The following is a 17,192-nucleotide window of genomic DNA, read 5'->3' as shown; positions in this document are numbered from 1 at the left end:
AGCCTGTGTTGCCCAAATACTTAATTAGGGTTTATTTGTGGGTGTAGAGTTTATTAAAGTATGCTGTTTAAGACTGCCTGGAAAAGGAGCTTAATTGGGGTAGGGGTTCACTGCTGAAGCATCTTTAATACAGAAAGTTGAGTTAGGAGTGGTCCAACTCTTGAGTTGTTTAGCAGGTAGCAGTATCAGCTGTAATAGCAGCAGTCCTTTGTTAGTAAGTTCTTGAATAGGGCAAAAGCACCATTTTTAAGGCATGTGTTTTGTAGCAATTAACTACTACTAAGGTTTTCATTTAATATTTCCTTAACTTGCAGTGTTCCAGGTTCACTATATAAAGCTTGAAATATGAAGTAAATCCTTTAATGCATTAAAAGTACGCATGCCCGTCTTACCTATGCTTGACCAGCCTGAGTAGCAGGCGTGGCTTAGGCCCACTGTCTGGTTTTGCAGCTCAGAAACCTGGTAGGAATGTTACTGGAGGGTGTAGGCTTGTTTCCTGTGCAATCCTTTTCTGTTTATTCCTTACAGACTTTAAACCACCTTTTGCTCTGTTCCATGGCTGGAGTTCTGAAGGCATTGATTGGTTACAGGATGCCCTGTCTGCTTCAGTGTCAAAAATAAAGAGCACACTTTGGAGTCATGCTTTGTGCTTCTTCATCTTCCTCAGCTGAGGCTATCATGTGCAGCAGGGCTGTGGTCCAGCTGCTTTATTTACCCTGGAGTGACAAGTGTTTGCTATTAATAGGCACAAACATGCAGCTGTAGCTTTTTGTCAAATCTGAAACAGTGTCGCTGCTGGAAGAAGGGTCTTGCAGTCACACTGAGTTGTTTTTTTCACTCCTGTAGTTGTTCTGATTCAGGGCAGTAACTGCTATTTAAACCAGGCACAGTGGTGGCTTTGCTGCCACTAGGTGGGCACTCATGAGTGGTTCCCCCAGTGCTAAACCATGCTCCTTGTTGCTCAGTTTCCACTACAAGTAGGATGCATTTGGAAAAACGAAGCTGAATTTGTGATTAAATTTGCTGCAGCCTTTAGATTTGAAGTCAGTCAGCAGCAAAATGACAGTCTGATAAACTGTAAGTGAATCAGGTAAGGGTTGGTGAATGCTGTCCCTTTAAAGAGAAACCACAGTGGGTTTCAGTTATCCTTACTTAGAATAAGAACAAAATAGTGCCGAAGTGTCTCATCTACATTCACCAAGCTGTTACCTGGCTCTCAAAGCTGTTGAGGTGTACAGTTTATCAATCTAACCACTGATAGGTGCAGCAAAGCACAAATTGTCACCAGCACTGAGCCTAGTTAGATGTCTTCTGCTAGATTGTTTAAATTTCACGTTTTGTGCCCAAATGAAGTCTTTTACTGTTGTTGCTGGTGGAGGGGTCATTGAGGTGGTCTCTGATTTAGCAATACTAAGCCCAGGCTGCAGCCTAAATATCCATGGGGGCAGGAGAGCAGGGAATGATCTCATCCCACCTCAGCTGCTTTTCTCAATCAGCAAATAGTTGCAAGAGCTGTGTGAAAAGAGCTTTACTGGAACGGGCTGCCCAGGGAGGTGGTGGAGTCACCATCCCTGGAAGTCTTCAAAAGACGTTTAGATGTAGAGCTTAGGGATATGGTTTAGTGGGGACTGTTAGTGTTAGGTTAGAGGTTGGACTCGATGATCTTGAGGTCTCTTCCAACCTAGAAATTCTGTGATTCTGTGTGATTCTGTGAAAGGGGAGGCCTGTAGACATGCAAAGGGGCTACAACCTTTTCCCTAGGAAAACCAGTTCCAACTTAGGCAGGTATAAAATACCAACTTCACAGCTGAAGTAGATGTAAAAGTATTGTGCAATCATTTCTAGACACCTGTGTTATTACAAGAACTCCACGTATGCTGCCAGTAGCAATTAGGAACTTTTTGTTTCCTTATATGAATCATCTGCCACCCCATGTTTTCTCTTCCCAAGCCCAATGGGAGTGAGATTTGAGGTTGAAGCCTGTGCCTAATCTGGGTGCCTTTGTCAAGGGAAAGCAATTCCTAGCATTCACATGCTCTGCTGCAGACTCTGCAAAAAGGGGTTGGCACGCCATCCTCATCATGCCAGCTCAGTGTGTATCTTCTTGAGTTCTTGTGCAAGAACGTTGTGGGGAGCCTGAGGCCTGAAAGGTAAACCTGCACTTAATAATACCTGAACAGAAGATGCCTACATCGAGGACAAACAGTTTTGCTGTTATCTGCACATATTTGCTCCATTTTAATTAATAGAATCAAATAGATTTCCCATCAGTAATACAGATAAACCCAGTGTAACTGCTGTAACAGTAGTTAACCAGCATTAGTCCTGTACAAGAAGAGCTGCAGTAAGGAGTCTTTATTTGTTCATGCCATAATTTGCTGCACTAGGTTCTGTATTATATAAAACAAAACTCGTGTTACAGTATAAGAAGAGGGTAAGTGCCAACAGTCAATGGGGGTTCTAGTACAGATAGAACAGACACTCATAAAGCTAATGAGTGTCAATAAAAGTTTGTTGATTTTTTTTTAATGTTTTTACATGCTTCTCTAGCTTCCTATGCTTGTTCATCAGCTGTTGTGGTTTAACCCTAGCAGGCAGCTAGGCACCAGACAGCAGTTACCTCATTGGCCCCATGGGAGGGGGGAGAGAATGGGAGAGGTACAGCTTAGGAAACTCAGGGGTTGAGACAAAGATAGGTGGGTAGGCCAAGTAAAAGCTATGCCCCCAAGCAAGGCATTCAGTTGCTGCTTCCCCTCAGCAGGCAGATGTCAGCCATTCACAGGAAAGCAGAGCTTTGGCACAACAGCTTCCTGGGAAGACAAAGGCCATCACTGTTCACACATTTTTTTACTGTCCAGTTTTAAATTTGAGTACATCACAGGGCACGGGCTGTCCTTTGGGTCTCCTCCCAGCTCTGGGTACGTCCCCAGCCTCCTCACTGGCAGGGCAGCATGAGAAACTGAAAAGATCTTGCCTCTGGGCAGGCACTGCTGCAGCTACTTAAACATCCGTGTTATTGTTGCTATTTTATTCAAAAATCCGGAATGTAACATTATGTAAACATATATGAAGAAAATTACCTGTACCAAAATGAGGGCATCATCTGAAAAGCTTCAAACTCCAACAGACATGGTCAATGTGAGTTCACACCTTTTATTTTGGAGGATATTTACACTGCAAATCAAGACTAAAATAAAATCATACGCTCTTTGGTAAACAACTGATTGGATTTTTGACAGTATTCATCACGCATTTATTTACAAGATGTGCTGCCTGTAAATTCTACTTTGGTGAAACAAAAAAGCATAAAGAACATTTCATGTGGGTTGCTGCAGTTGAGATAGTTGAACAAACGCTTTTATCAGTCCCAGTTCTCATAACATAAGTAAAGTGTGGTCAGTGCTGGGATGTTTCAGCTTTGCTCGATCTCGCTTTCACACCCAATAGTTCTGTTCTCAGCTCTCCAGGCTTAGGAGGTATTTCGGGTATACTCTGTTAAAAACAGAAAGACATCAGTGCTGTACCAAAAATAAATAAATAAATAAATAAACTCACAGAAACAGTACATTAACATATCTGTAAGAGGTGGCATTATATCCATATTGTCATTACGTCTCCCTCATTTTTGAGCAGAGTATAATTTTTACAAGCAAAACATCTAGTCTAAAGGGATGCAGATCACTCTGAATATTTACCTCTAATAAAGTTCAGATACACAAACCCCGCGTGTCCTTTCACTTCTCCCTGAGGAGCGGGGCTTGTATTTTGTTGCCGCTTCTATTTTGACACGGCTGCGAGTTCCCAGGCCTCGAAGAGCCCGAACTGTCCCACCCCCAGCCCGGCCGCCCCCTGCCCCTATACCCCCCGCAGCACTCACGAGGTCGGGCCCGTAGTACCTGTGCACCACCTCGGCCCCCGCCAGCATGGCCAGCAGGCTGGCCGCCAGCGTCTTCAGGTAGGTGGGCCAGGGCACGCCGGCGGGCATGGCGGCGGGGCGGGGAGAGGAAAGGAGAGGAGAGAGAGCAGGGGAGGAGCAGGATGCGCGTCAGGGGGACGGGGCCGTCGCGGAACCGGGCTCCGAGACCGCTTCCAGGTCGGGCGGGCGGCGAGCGGGCGGCGGGCAGGGGGCGGCGGGCAGGGGGCGGCCGGCGCGGACAAAAGCCCCATGGCCGCCGGCGGCGCTCCGGGGCCGGGCGGGGAGGCTGAGGAGCTGGGAAGGTAGCGGCGGCCTTCCCTTCCCTTCCCTTCCCTTCCCTTCCCTTCCCTTCCCTTCCCTTCCCTTCCCTTCCCTTCCCTTCCCTTCCCTTCCCTTCCCTTCCCTTCCCTTCCCTTCCCTTCCCTTCCCTTCCCGGGAGGGGACGTTTGTTTTTTCGGACGGGCACCGAGAACAAAGCGCCGGGGGTCCCCGGGAGCGCTGCGCAGGGCTCCCGGCAGGGGTGGGGGGGAGGCTTTCATCTCGTCAGCCCGGCTGCCATCCCCTGTGAGGCCTCGCGGTTAAAAGGGAGCTTGCCTGTAGTGGCAATTCCTTCACGGGAAGGGGATTTCGTTAATGTACCCGGTAATGAGACGTGCGTGACAAGGAGACATCTTGGCAGAGGCCGCCCGTGGCTTAGACGCCTTCGCGTCTCTGTTGCTGCTCTGCTCTGGATTTAGGCACTTAGGCCGCTATGAACCAGGCTCTTCGTCTCTCGGCTGCACTTCCCTATGTAAACCTGGAAATTGTCTTGTTGGGTTCAGTAACCGCATCAGTATTTTACATAAAATGCAGCCGTGCCGGCTGCTGAGGGCTGCATTGTGCCCAGAACATCCCCTGCCACTTTGCTAGGCAGCCCCCCAGAAACCTGGGGGCCAAAGTTCAGATTTATTCTCCCTGATGACCCCAGGTGCTTGGGTCACAGTTAGTGGCCTGATGGCACACCTGTGGGCTGCCCCGGCCTAAATCTGACTGACAAAGGGGTTATTAAAGATTATTAAATATCCACTGCGCAACAGAGGATGACCCCTTCACATCGCAAGGGCGGCCTTTGAGTTATTTCTCTACACCTAAAAAGTATTCGATGTTTTTATTGAATAACTTTCATAAAAATATTTCCAGAAAATTTACTGTTCGTGCCATCTGCTCAATGTGTTTGTGTTGCCGTGTAATTCACAGGCAAAGCGGCTACGTAGGCACAAGGGAATGACAGTATGAAGCAGAATTTATTTGGGGGTGAGAGGGCTTTGTATGTATCTAACAAATATGTAGCACAAAAAGCTGTAAATAGCAGGATGTCTGTGTGCATAGATGGAGATCGAATCCGTGTGTGAGCATCGAATACAAGCAATATTTGTGTTAGGGTCCAGTGTGGGATAACTGGACAGCATCTGCCACGCTCATTGTTAAAGCTCTTTAATAATCTGCACTGTAACTGATGATTTGTGTACGTGTAATTTTCCGTAGCCCGAAATGACTCATCCATCCATTCGTTGTCACATCAGATAAAGTAACTGATGTAGCATTAAGAAATCAAAAAGTTGGGAAACTTTTAGAAGGCCAAAGAGTTTCAACTCCATTCTGTTGAGAGTTGTTTGGTAGACAGTGGGGCTGGTTAATGTGTGCTGCACGCTGCTGTTTGCCAGTGTTATGGGAAATCTCTGTGCTTTCGGAGAGCTGGACTGTTAACGTTGGGTGCAGTGTCACCTCCTATCTGCTAAGCAGCTGGGCTGCTTAATGCATTTGCATAATGTACTGCCTTGCTAGTAGAGCAGTTGTATCACTAAATTTCTAAACTGTTGATGAGTTATGTCTTTTTTTTTCTCCTTTTTAAAGATATTACGCGTACCTTCAGCAAGCTCAAGCTTTTTACACGTTTCCATTCCACCAAATGATGACAGCGCCGCCTAACATGGAAATCATGACTGAGCAGCCGACTGTAGAGGGCACGCCAGAGCCAGAGTTAGCTCAGGAACCTCCTAAAGGTAGTTTGACTGGGCCTACACTAAGTGAGCAAAAATGTTAGGAGTTGTTGGAAAAGACATGCATCTGTATTGGTCTCAGTAAACAGCAGCTTTAGAGCTGTTGGATTTCCTTTCCTTGGTGCTCTTTGAGAAAGTATTTGGTTAATTGTATTCTTCTAGTAACATTTGTTATCGTACAAGGAAAAACCTGAGAAGAAAACCCTGGTCATAGTATTCACTTTGTTCAGTCTCACAAAATTATTTTGTTCCAGGAAAATCAGTCTTTTGCTTCAATGGGTAAATGTATCATTTTTAGCTGACTTTGTGGGTTTTGGTATTATGTTAGAGAAGGAAGCTTTCTTTTTTCCAGGCTAAGTTGAAATTTATTTATTTATTTCTAATTTCTGCCAGAGAAGTACAGTATGATATTGTTTGTTTGAAATATTTATGTTTAACTGGTGGTTTAGTGTGTTGCAACCGCAAATACTGAATTGCTAATAGACACTAAGGTTTGTTTGTTTGTTTCAGTGAAGCTTATTTAAACAAATACAAAAAATTATGGAATCTGTCCTGTGTATGACACAAGTTCTGTGTTTTATGCACTTGTGCATTGCCTTTCTTTTCTCTCACTAAGGATTTGTAGAGTTAGATTTCACAGTAACCATGCCAGAGAAAGAAACCTTGTTACTCTTATGCCTGCTGTTTACCACTTAAAGAGGCAGTGGTTTCTGCCATGCTTAAATTCCGATTCTGCAGCAAATATGAATGCAGAGTTTAGTCTTGCTTTTAACACCTACCTGGTCAGAGCTCTGTGTACCAAAGCAATACAGCAGCCTATTTGTGCAATGATGTTGCTTGCTTATGTGCATCCTTTGAAAAGCTTCAATTTTTCTTTGTTAGTTGTAATGCTTGGCCAGGTGAAATCCTAGGAAGAAAGCTCCCTTTTTAAATAGATGGGACTGGTGAGTTCATTCACTGCATTACTCACTGCAGTTAGCATGCATCCCACCTGCTGTGTGGTAAGGCTTCTTTTGCAGCTTTAATCCTGGAATAACGTGAGTTACCACGAACACAGGGACTGTACTTTCAAGTATTTTTAGATGACTTCAACCTCGTGTTATTAAGCTGTTCAGTAATATTTTTGCAAGAATTGGAAGCTGAATAAAGCCTTGGAAGGCAGGGCTTGCAAACTTACCAAATACCTGTGAAATCTGCAGGAGCATGTACGAAAGGCAAAAATTTGATGTCCAACTACGTGCTGTGATGAAAAAGGAAAATGTTCGGGATTGCCCTCTGAAGGGCTGCCCTGGCACTGTGGCCAAGCAGTTCATCTTTCATGGCAGCATCTGGTTGGTAGGTGTCTCAGCTTGAGAATTAGGAGAATTTATCCTGCCTCATTTGAAATACTTTAACTACTCTGAGCTGGATGAGTCTCCTGCATTTGGTCATTACATGAAAACCTCCTAGTCCTTCAAGGGATAGGACAGAAAAGCTGCTTGTATGGCTAACCAAGTCTGCACCTTTCTTGTTTTTCCTTATTGTGACTCTCCTGGCTGGAGTACTGTTACTACAGCTTTCCTAAGCAGTTGCTCCAACTGCGTGGTGGGAATTTCACATGGCTTTTGTCCTGCTTCTTGCAAGAAAGCTGACTGCAAACAAAAACAGCCCCCCGAGAAGTTAGCAGGCTTAGGGCAGTACCTCAGTAACAATCATATTTGTTTTATGAGGGAGAATATCATCTAGAAACTGAAATTATGATGACGTCTCAATTTTAAATTAATAGATTACTTTGGCTCTTTGCTGATTGCTGCCAAGTAAGTTTCCCTGTTTTCAAGTGGTGATCTGCAACTTGACATTATTAATGAACGAAGATAGAGAGTGATTTCTAGGTTTGTGTTGTGACTATTACCTGTGCTGTTTCAATCTCCAAGCTTAAGGGACCAGAAGACAAGGAAATTTCAATTGAGCGGGTAGTGACTACTTTATATTTGCATTTTGTAAGTAAAAATTGTTTGGTGTCACTCCTTCAAATGGAGACCTATAAGCTCTCATACATTGCCTTGCCATATGATGCACTGGGCTGTATCTGTTCTGTAAATGATAAATTGTGAATAGCTAATAGTTCAGTTCCTGTGTTTGTTTGTCTGACAAGTTTATACCTTACACTGCAGGTAATATTTGAGACCTGTTGCTCTTGGTGTGCAGTTTGGTTTCTTTGATATGTAATCCATAACAAACGTTCATATTTGGAAGCTGAAGTGGGAATAGTAGGCTATAATTTAGCTTAGCATTGCTTGGAATGCAAAGATATCATGCTCCGGCATATTCTCCAAAAGAAATGAAGCTATTTCCAAAAGATTGTTGTTTACATGCTGTATGCAACATAACCTAGCCAAGAAATTATTCTTTGCTTGTATCCTAATTCAGTGCAGTTGCCTGTAAATAGAGTGTGTGTCTGTGGTGCAGAGACACGAAAAGTGGCTCTGTGCTGAGCCTGGAAAACTAAAATTCATCTGGTAATTGTTTAAGTTCTTAAATTTTGAAGAAAAATTTTTGTTTGATTTCTTTTTGTATTCATGCATTCCGTTCAGTCTGTCTGAATGTCCATGCTGCAGCATTTGAAATGTACAGAAAATATATTTGCTGTGTTTCAGAAGTTAAAAAAGGAGGAAGGAAGAGAAAAGCCAAAGCAACTGAGCCAAAGCAACCCAAAAAGCCTGCTGCTAAAAAAGAAAAACCAACTAAGTCAAAAGGCAAACAGGAGAAGATCACAGATACTTTTAAAGTCAAAAGAAAAGTGGACCGCTTTAATGGGGTATCTGAAGCTGAACTTCTGACCAAGACTTTACCTGATATCCTGACCTTCGATCTGGACATCGTAATAGTAAGTAGCTCACAAAGAACTGGTAGAAATGCTCTGCGTTGTCACTTGCAATCCACTCTCAGTGGTTGTAACTTACATTCCTCCTGCATGCTCATCTGTGTTACTTATACGGCAAGATCTTGCAAAAGTATCTGAATTGCTTCCTGTGTGTATAGCTGCTTTGCATTTTCTGTTAAAATTAATAGTCATATAATTCTGATTTCTAAGAAGTCTAAGGCTTACGTATACTAAATAGTCATGGAAGACCATTACTTGACAGTTTACTGGAAGTGCTACACCAGTGGTTATATAAAACGCCACAAGCTGCTCCTTTGACATTGTACCTCTAAATGAGACCCTGCTCTAAAATTGTCAATTTTTTGTACTAGTGATGGAAGATATCAATAACGTGGTTTTGTTTATTGACTTCAGAGAATTGAATAAGCTTCCTGGCTGTAACTTGATGACATTTTTGACTAGAAAGCCATGTTCTAATCGTTAAAACAGACTGGTATCTTGCTTTGTAGATTGGCATAAACCCTGGCTTGATGGCAGCTTACAAGGGACATCATTACCCTGGACCTGGAAACCATTTTTGTATGTTTTTCATTTTCCTTTCTTTTTAACTATTTCCTTATGTTTTTTCTTTTCCCGTCTTTTCATTGAACTTGCAGAACCCTGTTAGAACTTGTGGCACTTTAAACCAGTTTGGTTTTGTGTTTTTTTGGGTGGGCAGCAAGATTTTGCTTTTAACACTCAGAGATTGACTTAAGTGCTGTAACTTTCTGACAAACAGCATACATAAAGGAATAAAAGAGGAGTAATCAGTAACTTTCAATGCAGGTTTAGAATTGTCAGGTAAATGCAGTTTAACAGGTTATATTAGTAAATAAAAACAGGTTATATTAGTAAATAACTCCTTAGTGTGCTAGTGTGCAATGTAAGGAATAAAAAATTAAATTTCTAGTGCTTGACTTACCGAGGGTAAGTCAGTAGGCATCAGTTTCTGATACAGAAGACAACTACATGCATTTCCCCAGGAAGTATTTCACCAAACCCTTTTCTTCTTGCATTTACTCATTTCTGCTAAACAAACTTTCTAACTTAGGAAAAAGCAACAACCACTGCCTTTCCCCAGCAGGCATATGTATCTAGCATACCCAATTCTCCAGACAGTTGTGTTTTTTTTTCCAATGTGTTTTTCTGTTTAAGTAACATTTTCTGCAGCATGTTCTCATACCTGAACTCTGTTGAAATGCTCTGGTTTGCTCGGTGGGAGTCATTCTAACTGTGGTAGTAGGGAGTTCCCCGTAGGCTAATTTGCAGCCCTGTGATACTCCAGCCAAAATGCTTCGGGTATCCAGCAGACCAGTAAATCAGGCTTGGTTATTTTTTCTAGTGTTCTTTACCAAGAAGCAGGCCAGATATACGTGCTCTGACAAATCCAAGCATCTGTAAGTTTCTTGGATCATTAAGAACTACCTCTGCTTAATTTGTCCTTAAGAGATTGGCACTGTACATCACACACACTATACTTTTTTTTTACATTAGCTGTTGATATAAGATGTTAACACGTTCTGTTGGAGAGGGCCCAGCACAAGAAGCAATTACAAAGATGTAAACCAAAACTGTTGCTCGTTACATTTGCCAAGTCTTTCCCTTAAAATCCGTATTCACATTCATACCCTTTCTAAGTGATTTACAAAATGTGAAGCTCCATACTGAGCTTCTAGAGTGTAAGTCTGCTTTCCATACCAGTGATCGTGGTGAGGGAGTCTTGTTGCTCACGGGGCATTTTGTGTCCTCTTGGAATAGGTGAAGTGAATTTCGTTATTTTAAACTTATATAGATAGGGCAATAGTCATCCCCAAATTAGCTGATGCCCTGTTAACAGATTCTTCCTGTGGCATTGCAGTACTCTGTGTTGCTAGTCGAGGGTTTTTTGTTGGTGGTGTGAGTTGGTTTTGGTTTTGGTTTTGGTTTGTTTTTAAAGGCAAATACATATCTTCCTACTTCTCAGGGAAGTGTCTCTTCATGTCTGGTCTAAGCAATGAGCAGCTGAACCATATGGATGACCACACCTTACCACATAAATACGGCATTGGGTTTACAAACATGGTGGAAAGGACAACACCTGGAAGCAAAGACCTCTCCAGGTAGGATTACACGGGAGAATGTCACACTTGTTAATGAATTAATTGTTACAACTTTGAATGATTTTTTTTTTTATCTTCTCTTTTAGTAAAGAGTTTCGGGAAGGAGGGCGAATTCTGATGCAGAAATTACAAAAGTATAAACCCCGTATAGCAGCTTTCAATGGAAAATGTGAGAATCTTAATTTTGAATGAGTTTGTTTTATCAGTGGCTCTTTTTTTTTGTCTACTCATCCCATCGTCTTCTCATTTTTAGGTATTTATGAAATTTTTAGTAGAGAAGTTTTTGGAATAAGAGTTAAGAACTTGGAATTTGGATTGCAGCCACACAAGGTGCCAGATACAGAAACTGTAAGTACTGATACTGAAGAACAACAGTAGAACACTCCATTTGGGTTGTTTCAAAAGCAATGAAATCCTAGGGCTTACCCCCACTTACAGAAATGTCAAAATTTGCCCAAAGTACAAGGAATGTGAAGGCTTTTACTTAAACAGAGAAAGTAGGATTAGGTTTCAGACACATCTTTCATACAGCTTCATCAGACTTGCAGATTTTATTTAGGAAATTGTATATTACGGCTAGTAGGTTAGCTCATTCTCTGAGGAGTATTTAAAATATGAATGAAACATGCATGCCCTTGTAACCATCATCTACTTTCATCTGATTATCTGTGTCCAATTCTCTGTATGCTGTCGCTGGGTTTTGATACTGAACACGACCGTGGTGCTGGTAGTGCCACAGTAGGGGAGAAAGAATAGCAAATCCATCATTGTGCTGTTCCACACTACAGCACTGCTGCTCTGGGCATGCCCAAGCACTTTAATCAGACTCAGTCTTCATAAGCTGATTTGCAGCTTGAAATTAAGTTGGACACTTAAAGTACAACATCTTGATGAAGAGTGCATTAATCACAGACATCTAGCGCTGGAAAATACCTCATTCATCACAGGCATCTGCTGCTGGAAGATATCTCAAGAGACCAGCTATGTATCATCACAAATAGGTTTGTTTAACCTGCTCTTACAAACCTCCAGCAAAGGCAATTGCACTGCCTGCCCAGGCAGCTTATTCCAAAGCTTCATTGCCTGCTCAGTTCAAACTTTTGGGTTGTTTTTCTTTTTCTATTCATCCCAAATTACTGGTGCTTCAAGTCTAATGGCAGAGTGTTGCTGTCGGAGCCTAAAGGGCTGTTGGCGATAAAATGCTTCCTTCTTAAGTAGTATTTGTAAAAGATAAATAATCCTGTTTACAAGTACTTGTTCATAAATTCTGCGCTGTAATAAATGTACTGGATACAATTCCTTCTTTCTGAACTAACTTCAAGCCTTTAGAAAGGGCTGTTGGCAGAGACAGAGACACTTACATTGGCTTCACCCATGCTGACTCCAGAATTTCAAACCCTGGCAAGCGTGATGCAGATGTACTTGGCCAAGAAGCAAGGCTAATTAACCCGTGATACCTTTCTCACTGGGGTGGGGATTTTGCATACTAGCACATACTCCTCTGTGGACTTCCTGGCTCCAAACTCCACTTGCTCAGAGAGCTCTGTCGTGTGCTCCACTCTCAGGCATACACTTGTAGATTTTAAGTATTGTAACACACACTTGTACTACCTCTCCTGCAGCACATAATCAAGTGGTGAAAATTGTCCTAGCTTCAACAGCTGATAATCAACCTCTGTCTTTAGGGCAAGACATTTTGCTGGCCGGGAAAAGTGAAGGGCTCCTTTTGTCCTCTCCCAGAACCACCTTCAGCATTAGCTGATGTTTGTACAAAGGTTTAAAACAATAACATGAGCTTAACTGTTGAGTTGTTCTTGATGCAGGACATATTAGCTAATAATTCAGGGACCAGTAATGCTATTTTTCTTGTTCTGTGTCTCAAGCTCTGCTACGTTATGCCATCATCCAGTGCAAGATGTGCTCAGTTTCCTCGTGCACAAGACAAGGTTCATTATTACATAAAGCTAAAAGACTTAAGGGATCAACTGAAAGGCATCGCACCAAACACAGAGGTGCAGGAAGTGCAGTACACATTCGACTTGCAACTTGCACAAGGTATGGTGTTTATTTTCTTAGTGCTTTATAAAGGTGTAGTGTGACATACAACTAGCAGATGCACAAGAAAAAGGAAATTAAAAAAATCTTGTGTGTGGGGGGAGATGTATCATCCACCCTAAATCACGTGGTATAGAGCTAGAGATTCTGCTCTTTTTATTGCAGTTTTAATTATCTAAGGGAAGCTGGAATTACCTTGTAAAATGTGTGGCTGTTTTTGCAAATGCTCTCTTATAAAAATGCTCTGTGATTTTTATTCTTAATACTTGAACTCTTCTCCTTCTGCAGAGGATGCTAAAAAGATGGCTGTCAAAGAAGAAAAATATGATCCAGGTTATGAAGCAGCATATGGAGGAGCTTACTGTGATCGTGCACCATATGAAAGTGAACAGTGCAATTTCTCTTCAAACGGAACTGGTAAGGAGTGGTGCTTGAGGCATTCGGTCTGTAAACCATTATGTATAGCTTTTTATTAACATTCCATATACTAAATTTTCTACCCTTTCAGCACTTCCACAACTCATACAATAAAGTATAGCATCAGTTAGACTCTTATGTGCAGTCTTTCTGCAAGGGAGGGGGGAGAAAAGCCATTTTCTCTATTTAAAATCATTTATCTGCAACTTCTAACTGTTCTCCTAAACTCTGTCACCCAGGATGTGACAAACAGACATCACTAGTGACTTACAGTCACTGTTTCAATTGCATTGACTTTTGTATAAACGCACCATGTTTTCCAGACAATTTTTTTTTTTTCATTCCTAAGGATAGCAAAGACAGAGAATGGTGAAACAGATAAAATCACAGTACAATACGAAGCACAACTGAGATTGTTCCCTTACTGGTGGGGTAGATGAAGGAGGAATATTTGAATGGTGTCATCCAAATAACGTAATGTTTTAGGATAGCTGGTATAGTGACCATACAGTTTGCCTTGAATAATATGAAGACAAACAACTATTTTTACATTATGGGTGGGAAATCACCAAAACCCAGACCATACAGTAGTTTGGTATTCTTCAGCTTTTAGTGTGGAAGCAGTTTAAGAGTGGGAGAAAAACAAACTTCCACTATCTGTAGGTTTTCTCTGCTTGAAGTTCATGCAACTTCTTGAGTAAAGTGTGATTTTTTTTTTAGTCCTGACACTTTTGGAAACATAGTAAGTAAATAAAAAACAAGCAAATAAGAAGAGAATGATGAATGTAGTGATATTGCTGTAATTAAGAAGTTGGGAATTTTACTTCTCAAAATACCACCAACTGTAATTAGAAAAACATGAAAAACAATGGCAGAGGCCTTTCTGAACTTAAAGGGGGCTTATAAAGAGAAAAATGGACAAAGGAGTGGTTTTAAACTAAAAGACTGGAGATTTAGGTTAGATATTAGGAGGAAATTCTTTGCTCAGAGGGTGGTGAGGCAATGGCACAGGCTGCCCAGAGAAGCTGTGGGTGCCCCATCCCTGGAGGTATTCAGGGCCAGGCTGGATGGGGCTTTGAGCAGTCTGGGCTGGTGGGAGGTGTCCCTGCACATGGCAGGGGGGTGGAACAGGGTGGTTCGTAATGTCCCTCCCAACGCAAACCTTTCTATGATACTATGAAGTAGTAACTGTCACCTTCATCTGAAGTAATGAATTTTAGTCCTAATCTCATTTATGTTATAAATTGAACTTATATTGTCTACCATATTTTGTTTAAGAGAATGTCCCTTATAAATAAAGTTCTTCTTCTCTAGGAAACACTGCAAAATAAGTATACTTTTAAACATTTAGACTCTTAATTTACCTATACACCACCCTTAAATTCACTCTTCAAAGAAGATATGAAGAAAATATAACTGGGGAGAATGATCTGGATCTACAGAAGTAGACACTTAAAGGAAATAAGTTGGAGTCTGAATAGGTAGCTGATAAGTAGAATGAAAGATGGAAACTGAAAATATCTTTAGGGGTAGGGATGTTTGGGGGGATGTTTATTTTTAACTCTATATTTTATTGTTTGTTTTCTAGCAGCAGGCAATCCACAGTATTGTGAGGGGTCATCATCCTTTGGTGAAGTTCCTAATGGACAGTGGATGACACAGTCCTTTGCAGACCAGATTCCAGAGTTCAACGCTGGCATGACACAAGAACCAGAGGGAAGCAGTGCGTAAGGGCTGTTTCTTCTCAGCTATGCATACATGCTGCAGTTTTAATGCAGTGGTGAAGATTGGTACCTCGGTTCTCCAACTGAAGCATTTTAATAGTATTTTATCTCCCTTAGTTATTTTATTATAGTCCAAAGTAAGTGTGTGGTAGGCTCAAATCAACGAACTAGGTAACTTTAAGGAACTGTCCAAACTTTTTAAAAAAAAGTTAGCCTTTTTTGTATATGAGTTTTATATTTAATGTATGTCATTTCTTGCAGTTTTTGACAAATTGCTTTCTCATTGTGTCAATTTCTTTGGGGCGTTAATTTTATTCCATGAATTGTAATGTAGTAGAACAGCAGCATAATTTTTATTGATGCCCCAATGTTTTGGATATCTCATAGTCCTTTTATATATCTAGAGGGGAAAATGGAAGTGTACCCTTACCTTACATGAAGTGGTGTTTTTAATTATGCACAGTTAAACAAATTGTGCTTTTTAAACCTTCTTACTTCCTAAAAAAGTGCAGAATGTCTGCAGCTGTGAGTACTGAATATTTTCTAGGGCAGGAATAGAGAGGTCTGTCTGTCTAGTGATTGGACCATATTCAGGGCAAATGGAGCAGAGACATCGCAAGTCAAAATGCTGGGGAGGAAAATTTGTGTCACACAGGACAGGACCTTAAATATTCTAGCTGAGCTGTCTTAGGGTAAGTTGTTCCTATCATTCCTTCTATTTTCCCCTTAAATTCTAATGTAAGGAACTGGAATTCCTTAAAAAACAGTGGTTCTTGAATCTGTGGCATTTAAAGTCTGAGTCACTTGTATAATTAGTCTTGACTCCTGACCTCTAGCAGGAGAATAGGTTACATTGCAGGGAAGTGAAAGACCATAGTCCCTGTAAAAATATCTACAGTCATGTTATTTCTATCAGGTACAATTAGCACAGGGTGAAAGAAGATCTGTGGTTTAGTTGTTTTTAACATTAATTTATCTTCAATCTGTAAGACCTTAGAGGGTGTTCTTATTACTCTTACAAGTGAAAGATACTAAGGTGAAGACAAGGGCAGCTGTTCCATGAACAAGAAGTCAGCTGTTGGAACTAGAGCTCTCTTCTTTGGAACTTGCTGAAATAATACACACTTTTGGCTGGTACTAGTGGCCTGAGAAAGAAATGAGAATCCGTGCTTGTGCCTAACTATCATCTTCTTTCCCTCTTTTATTATGTGAGGAGGAGATGAAGTAAAAGCAATAAGCTGATCAAAACATTCACGTTTTGATGATCTTATGAGAGAAGGTGCTTCACATACTTGAAAAAGATACAAACAGTATCTCCACAGTCCATGCTGGTCAGAAATTCCTGTACCAGTCTTATCCTTTCCTCACAGCCACTGACAGTTGCCATGTATTGAGTGTAAGTAGTTGGCATAGATTGTAATCCTGCTGTAACATCTCTCACGGAGATCACACACTGTCACCCTGCTGTGAGGTGGGCATGATGTTTACAGTTTTCTTCCCAAATTATGTGGCTTAATTCTGAGCGTCTGAAATCAAGAAGCGTGCATTATGATTATGTTGATTAGCTCCAGCATAAAGCTGTTCGATATATTGTCAAAAAGGTATAGGGTTTGTCTTGTCTGTTATTTAATGTGTACTGTATCATGTATTGCTGTTTACATGGACATTTTCCTGCAGGTGCTCCAAGTATCTCGTATCAGGGACTTGTTACAATTCAATTTTATTTTTCAGCAACATCAGAAGCATGTAACTAGCACTGCTGATTAGGTGGTACAGTAGTACGTAACTACTGTACTGCTCTCCTGTTTGATTTGAAGGGAAGGGTCTCTTCTTGACCAGAGGCACCTACTAGATTATCTGGGTGTAAAATACAGTTAAGTATATAATGACCGTTTCACTAAATATTGCAATTTCTGTGTATTTCCTCAGAACTGGTGCTCTTTTCATTACAGTAATACAGAGGTTCATAACCTGTCTTAAATCTATCTCTGTTTCACAATAAAATCAGGAATTGTATCGCAGTGTCTTTGAATATGCTTT

The 17,192-nt window shown here is 41.3% G+C and overlaps 2 protein-coding genes across 5 annotated transcripts; one reads left to right on the top strand and one right to left on the bottom strand.

Moving 5' to 3' along the window:
* Window positions 1-3,133: 3,133 nt before the first annotated feature.
* Window positions 3,134-4,013, bottom strand: UQCC6 (ubiquinol-cytochrome c reductase complex assembly factor 6). The gene is made up of 2 exons (XM_027449517.3): window positions 3,878-4,013; window positions 3,134-3,492 (listed from the first exon to the last, which is right to left on the bottom strand). The coding sequence occupies exons 1-2, from the start codon at window positions 3,983-3,985 to the stop codon at window positions 3,397-3,399; spliced, it is 204 nt and encodes a 67-aa protein (XP_027305318.1). The 5' UTR covers window positions 3,986-4,013; the 3' UTR covers window positions 3,134-3,396.
* Window positions 3,970-17,173, top strand: TDG (thymine DNA glycosylase). 4 transcript variants are annotated; one of them, XM_027449459.3, is made up of 10 exons: window positions 3,970-4,093; window positions 5,810-5,958; window positions 8,592-8,821; window positions 9,328-9,397; window positions 10,821-10,956; window positions 11,043-11,125; window positions 11,210-11,304; window positions 12,840-13,011; window positions 13,300-13,428; window positions 15,020-17,173. In XM_027449459.3, exons 1-10 carry the CDS (start codon window positions 3,984-3,986, stop codon window positions 15,157-15,159), a joined length of 1,314 nt encoding a protein of 437 aa, XP_027305260.1. In that variant the 5' UTR covers window positions 3,970-3,983; the 3' UTR covers window positions 15,160-17,173. The 4 variants fall into 4 exon arrangements, with proteins under 4 accessions (XP_027305260.1, XP_027305256.1, XP_071894583.1 ...); XM_027449455.3 differs by having other exon boundaries at window positions 15,017-17,173; XM_072038482.1 differs by having other exon boundaries at window positions 4,084-4,218.
* Window positions 17,174-17,192: the final 19 nt, after the last annotated feature.

This window comes from Anas platyrhynchos, chromosome 1, assembly GCF_047663525.1.
Source record: "Anas platyrhynchos isolate ZD024472 breed Pekin duck chromosome 1, IASCAAS_PekinDuck_T2T, whole genome shotgun sequence".
Taxonomy (NCBI): domain Eukaryota; kingdom Metazoa; phylum Chordata; class Aves; order Anseriformes; family Anatidae; genus Anas; species Anas platyrhynchos.
This window is presented reverse-complemented; position numbering and strand designations above follow the sequence as displayed.

What these genes read in the sequence shown, in the direction of transcription:
- UQCC6 (XM_027449517.3), bottom strand. Translation starts at nt 3,985, where the DNA reads ATGCCCGCCGGCGTGCCCTGGCCCACCTACCTGAAGACGCTGGCGGCC. An exon ending in GGTACTACGGGCCCGACCTC is followed by an intron (nt 3,493 to 3,877) that starts GTGAGTGCTGCG and finishes TGTTTTTAACAG; the next exon opens with AGTATACCCGAAATACCTCC.
- TDG (XM_027449455.3), top strand. Translation starts at nt 3,984, where the DNA reads ATGGCGGCGGGGCGGGGAGAGGAAAGGAGAGGAGAGAGAGCAGGGGAG. An exon ending in GGCTCCGAGACCGCTTCCAG is followed by an intron (nt 4,094 to 5,809) that starts GTCGGGCGGGCG and finishes TCCTTTTTAAAG; the next exon opens with ATATTACGCGTACCTTCAGC. An exon ending in AGCTCAGGAACCTCCTAAAG is followed by an intron (nt 5,959 to 8,591) that starts GTAGTTTGACTG and finishes GCTGTGTTTCAG; the next exon opens with AAGTTAAAAAAGGAGGAAGG.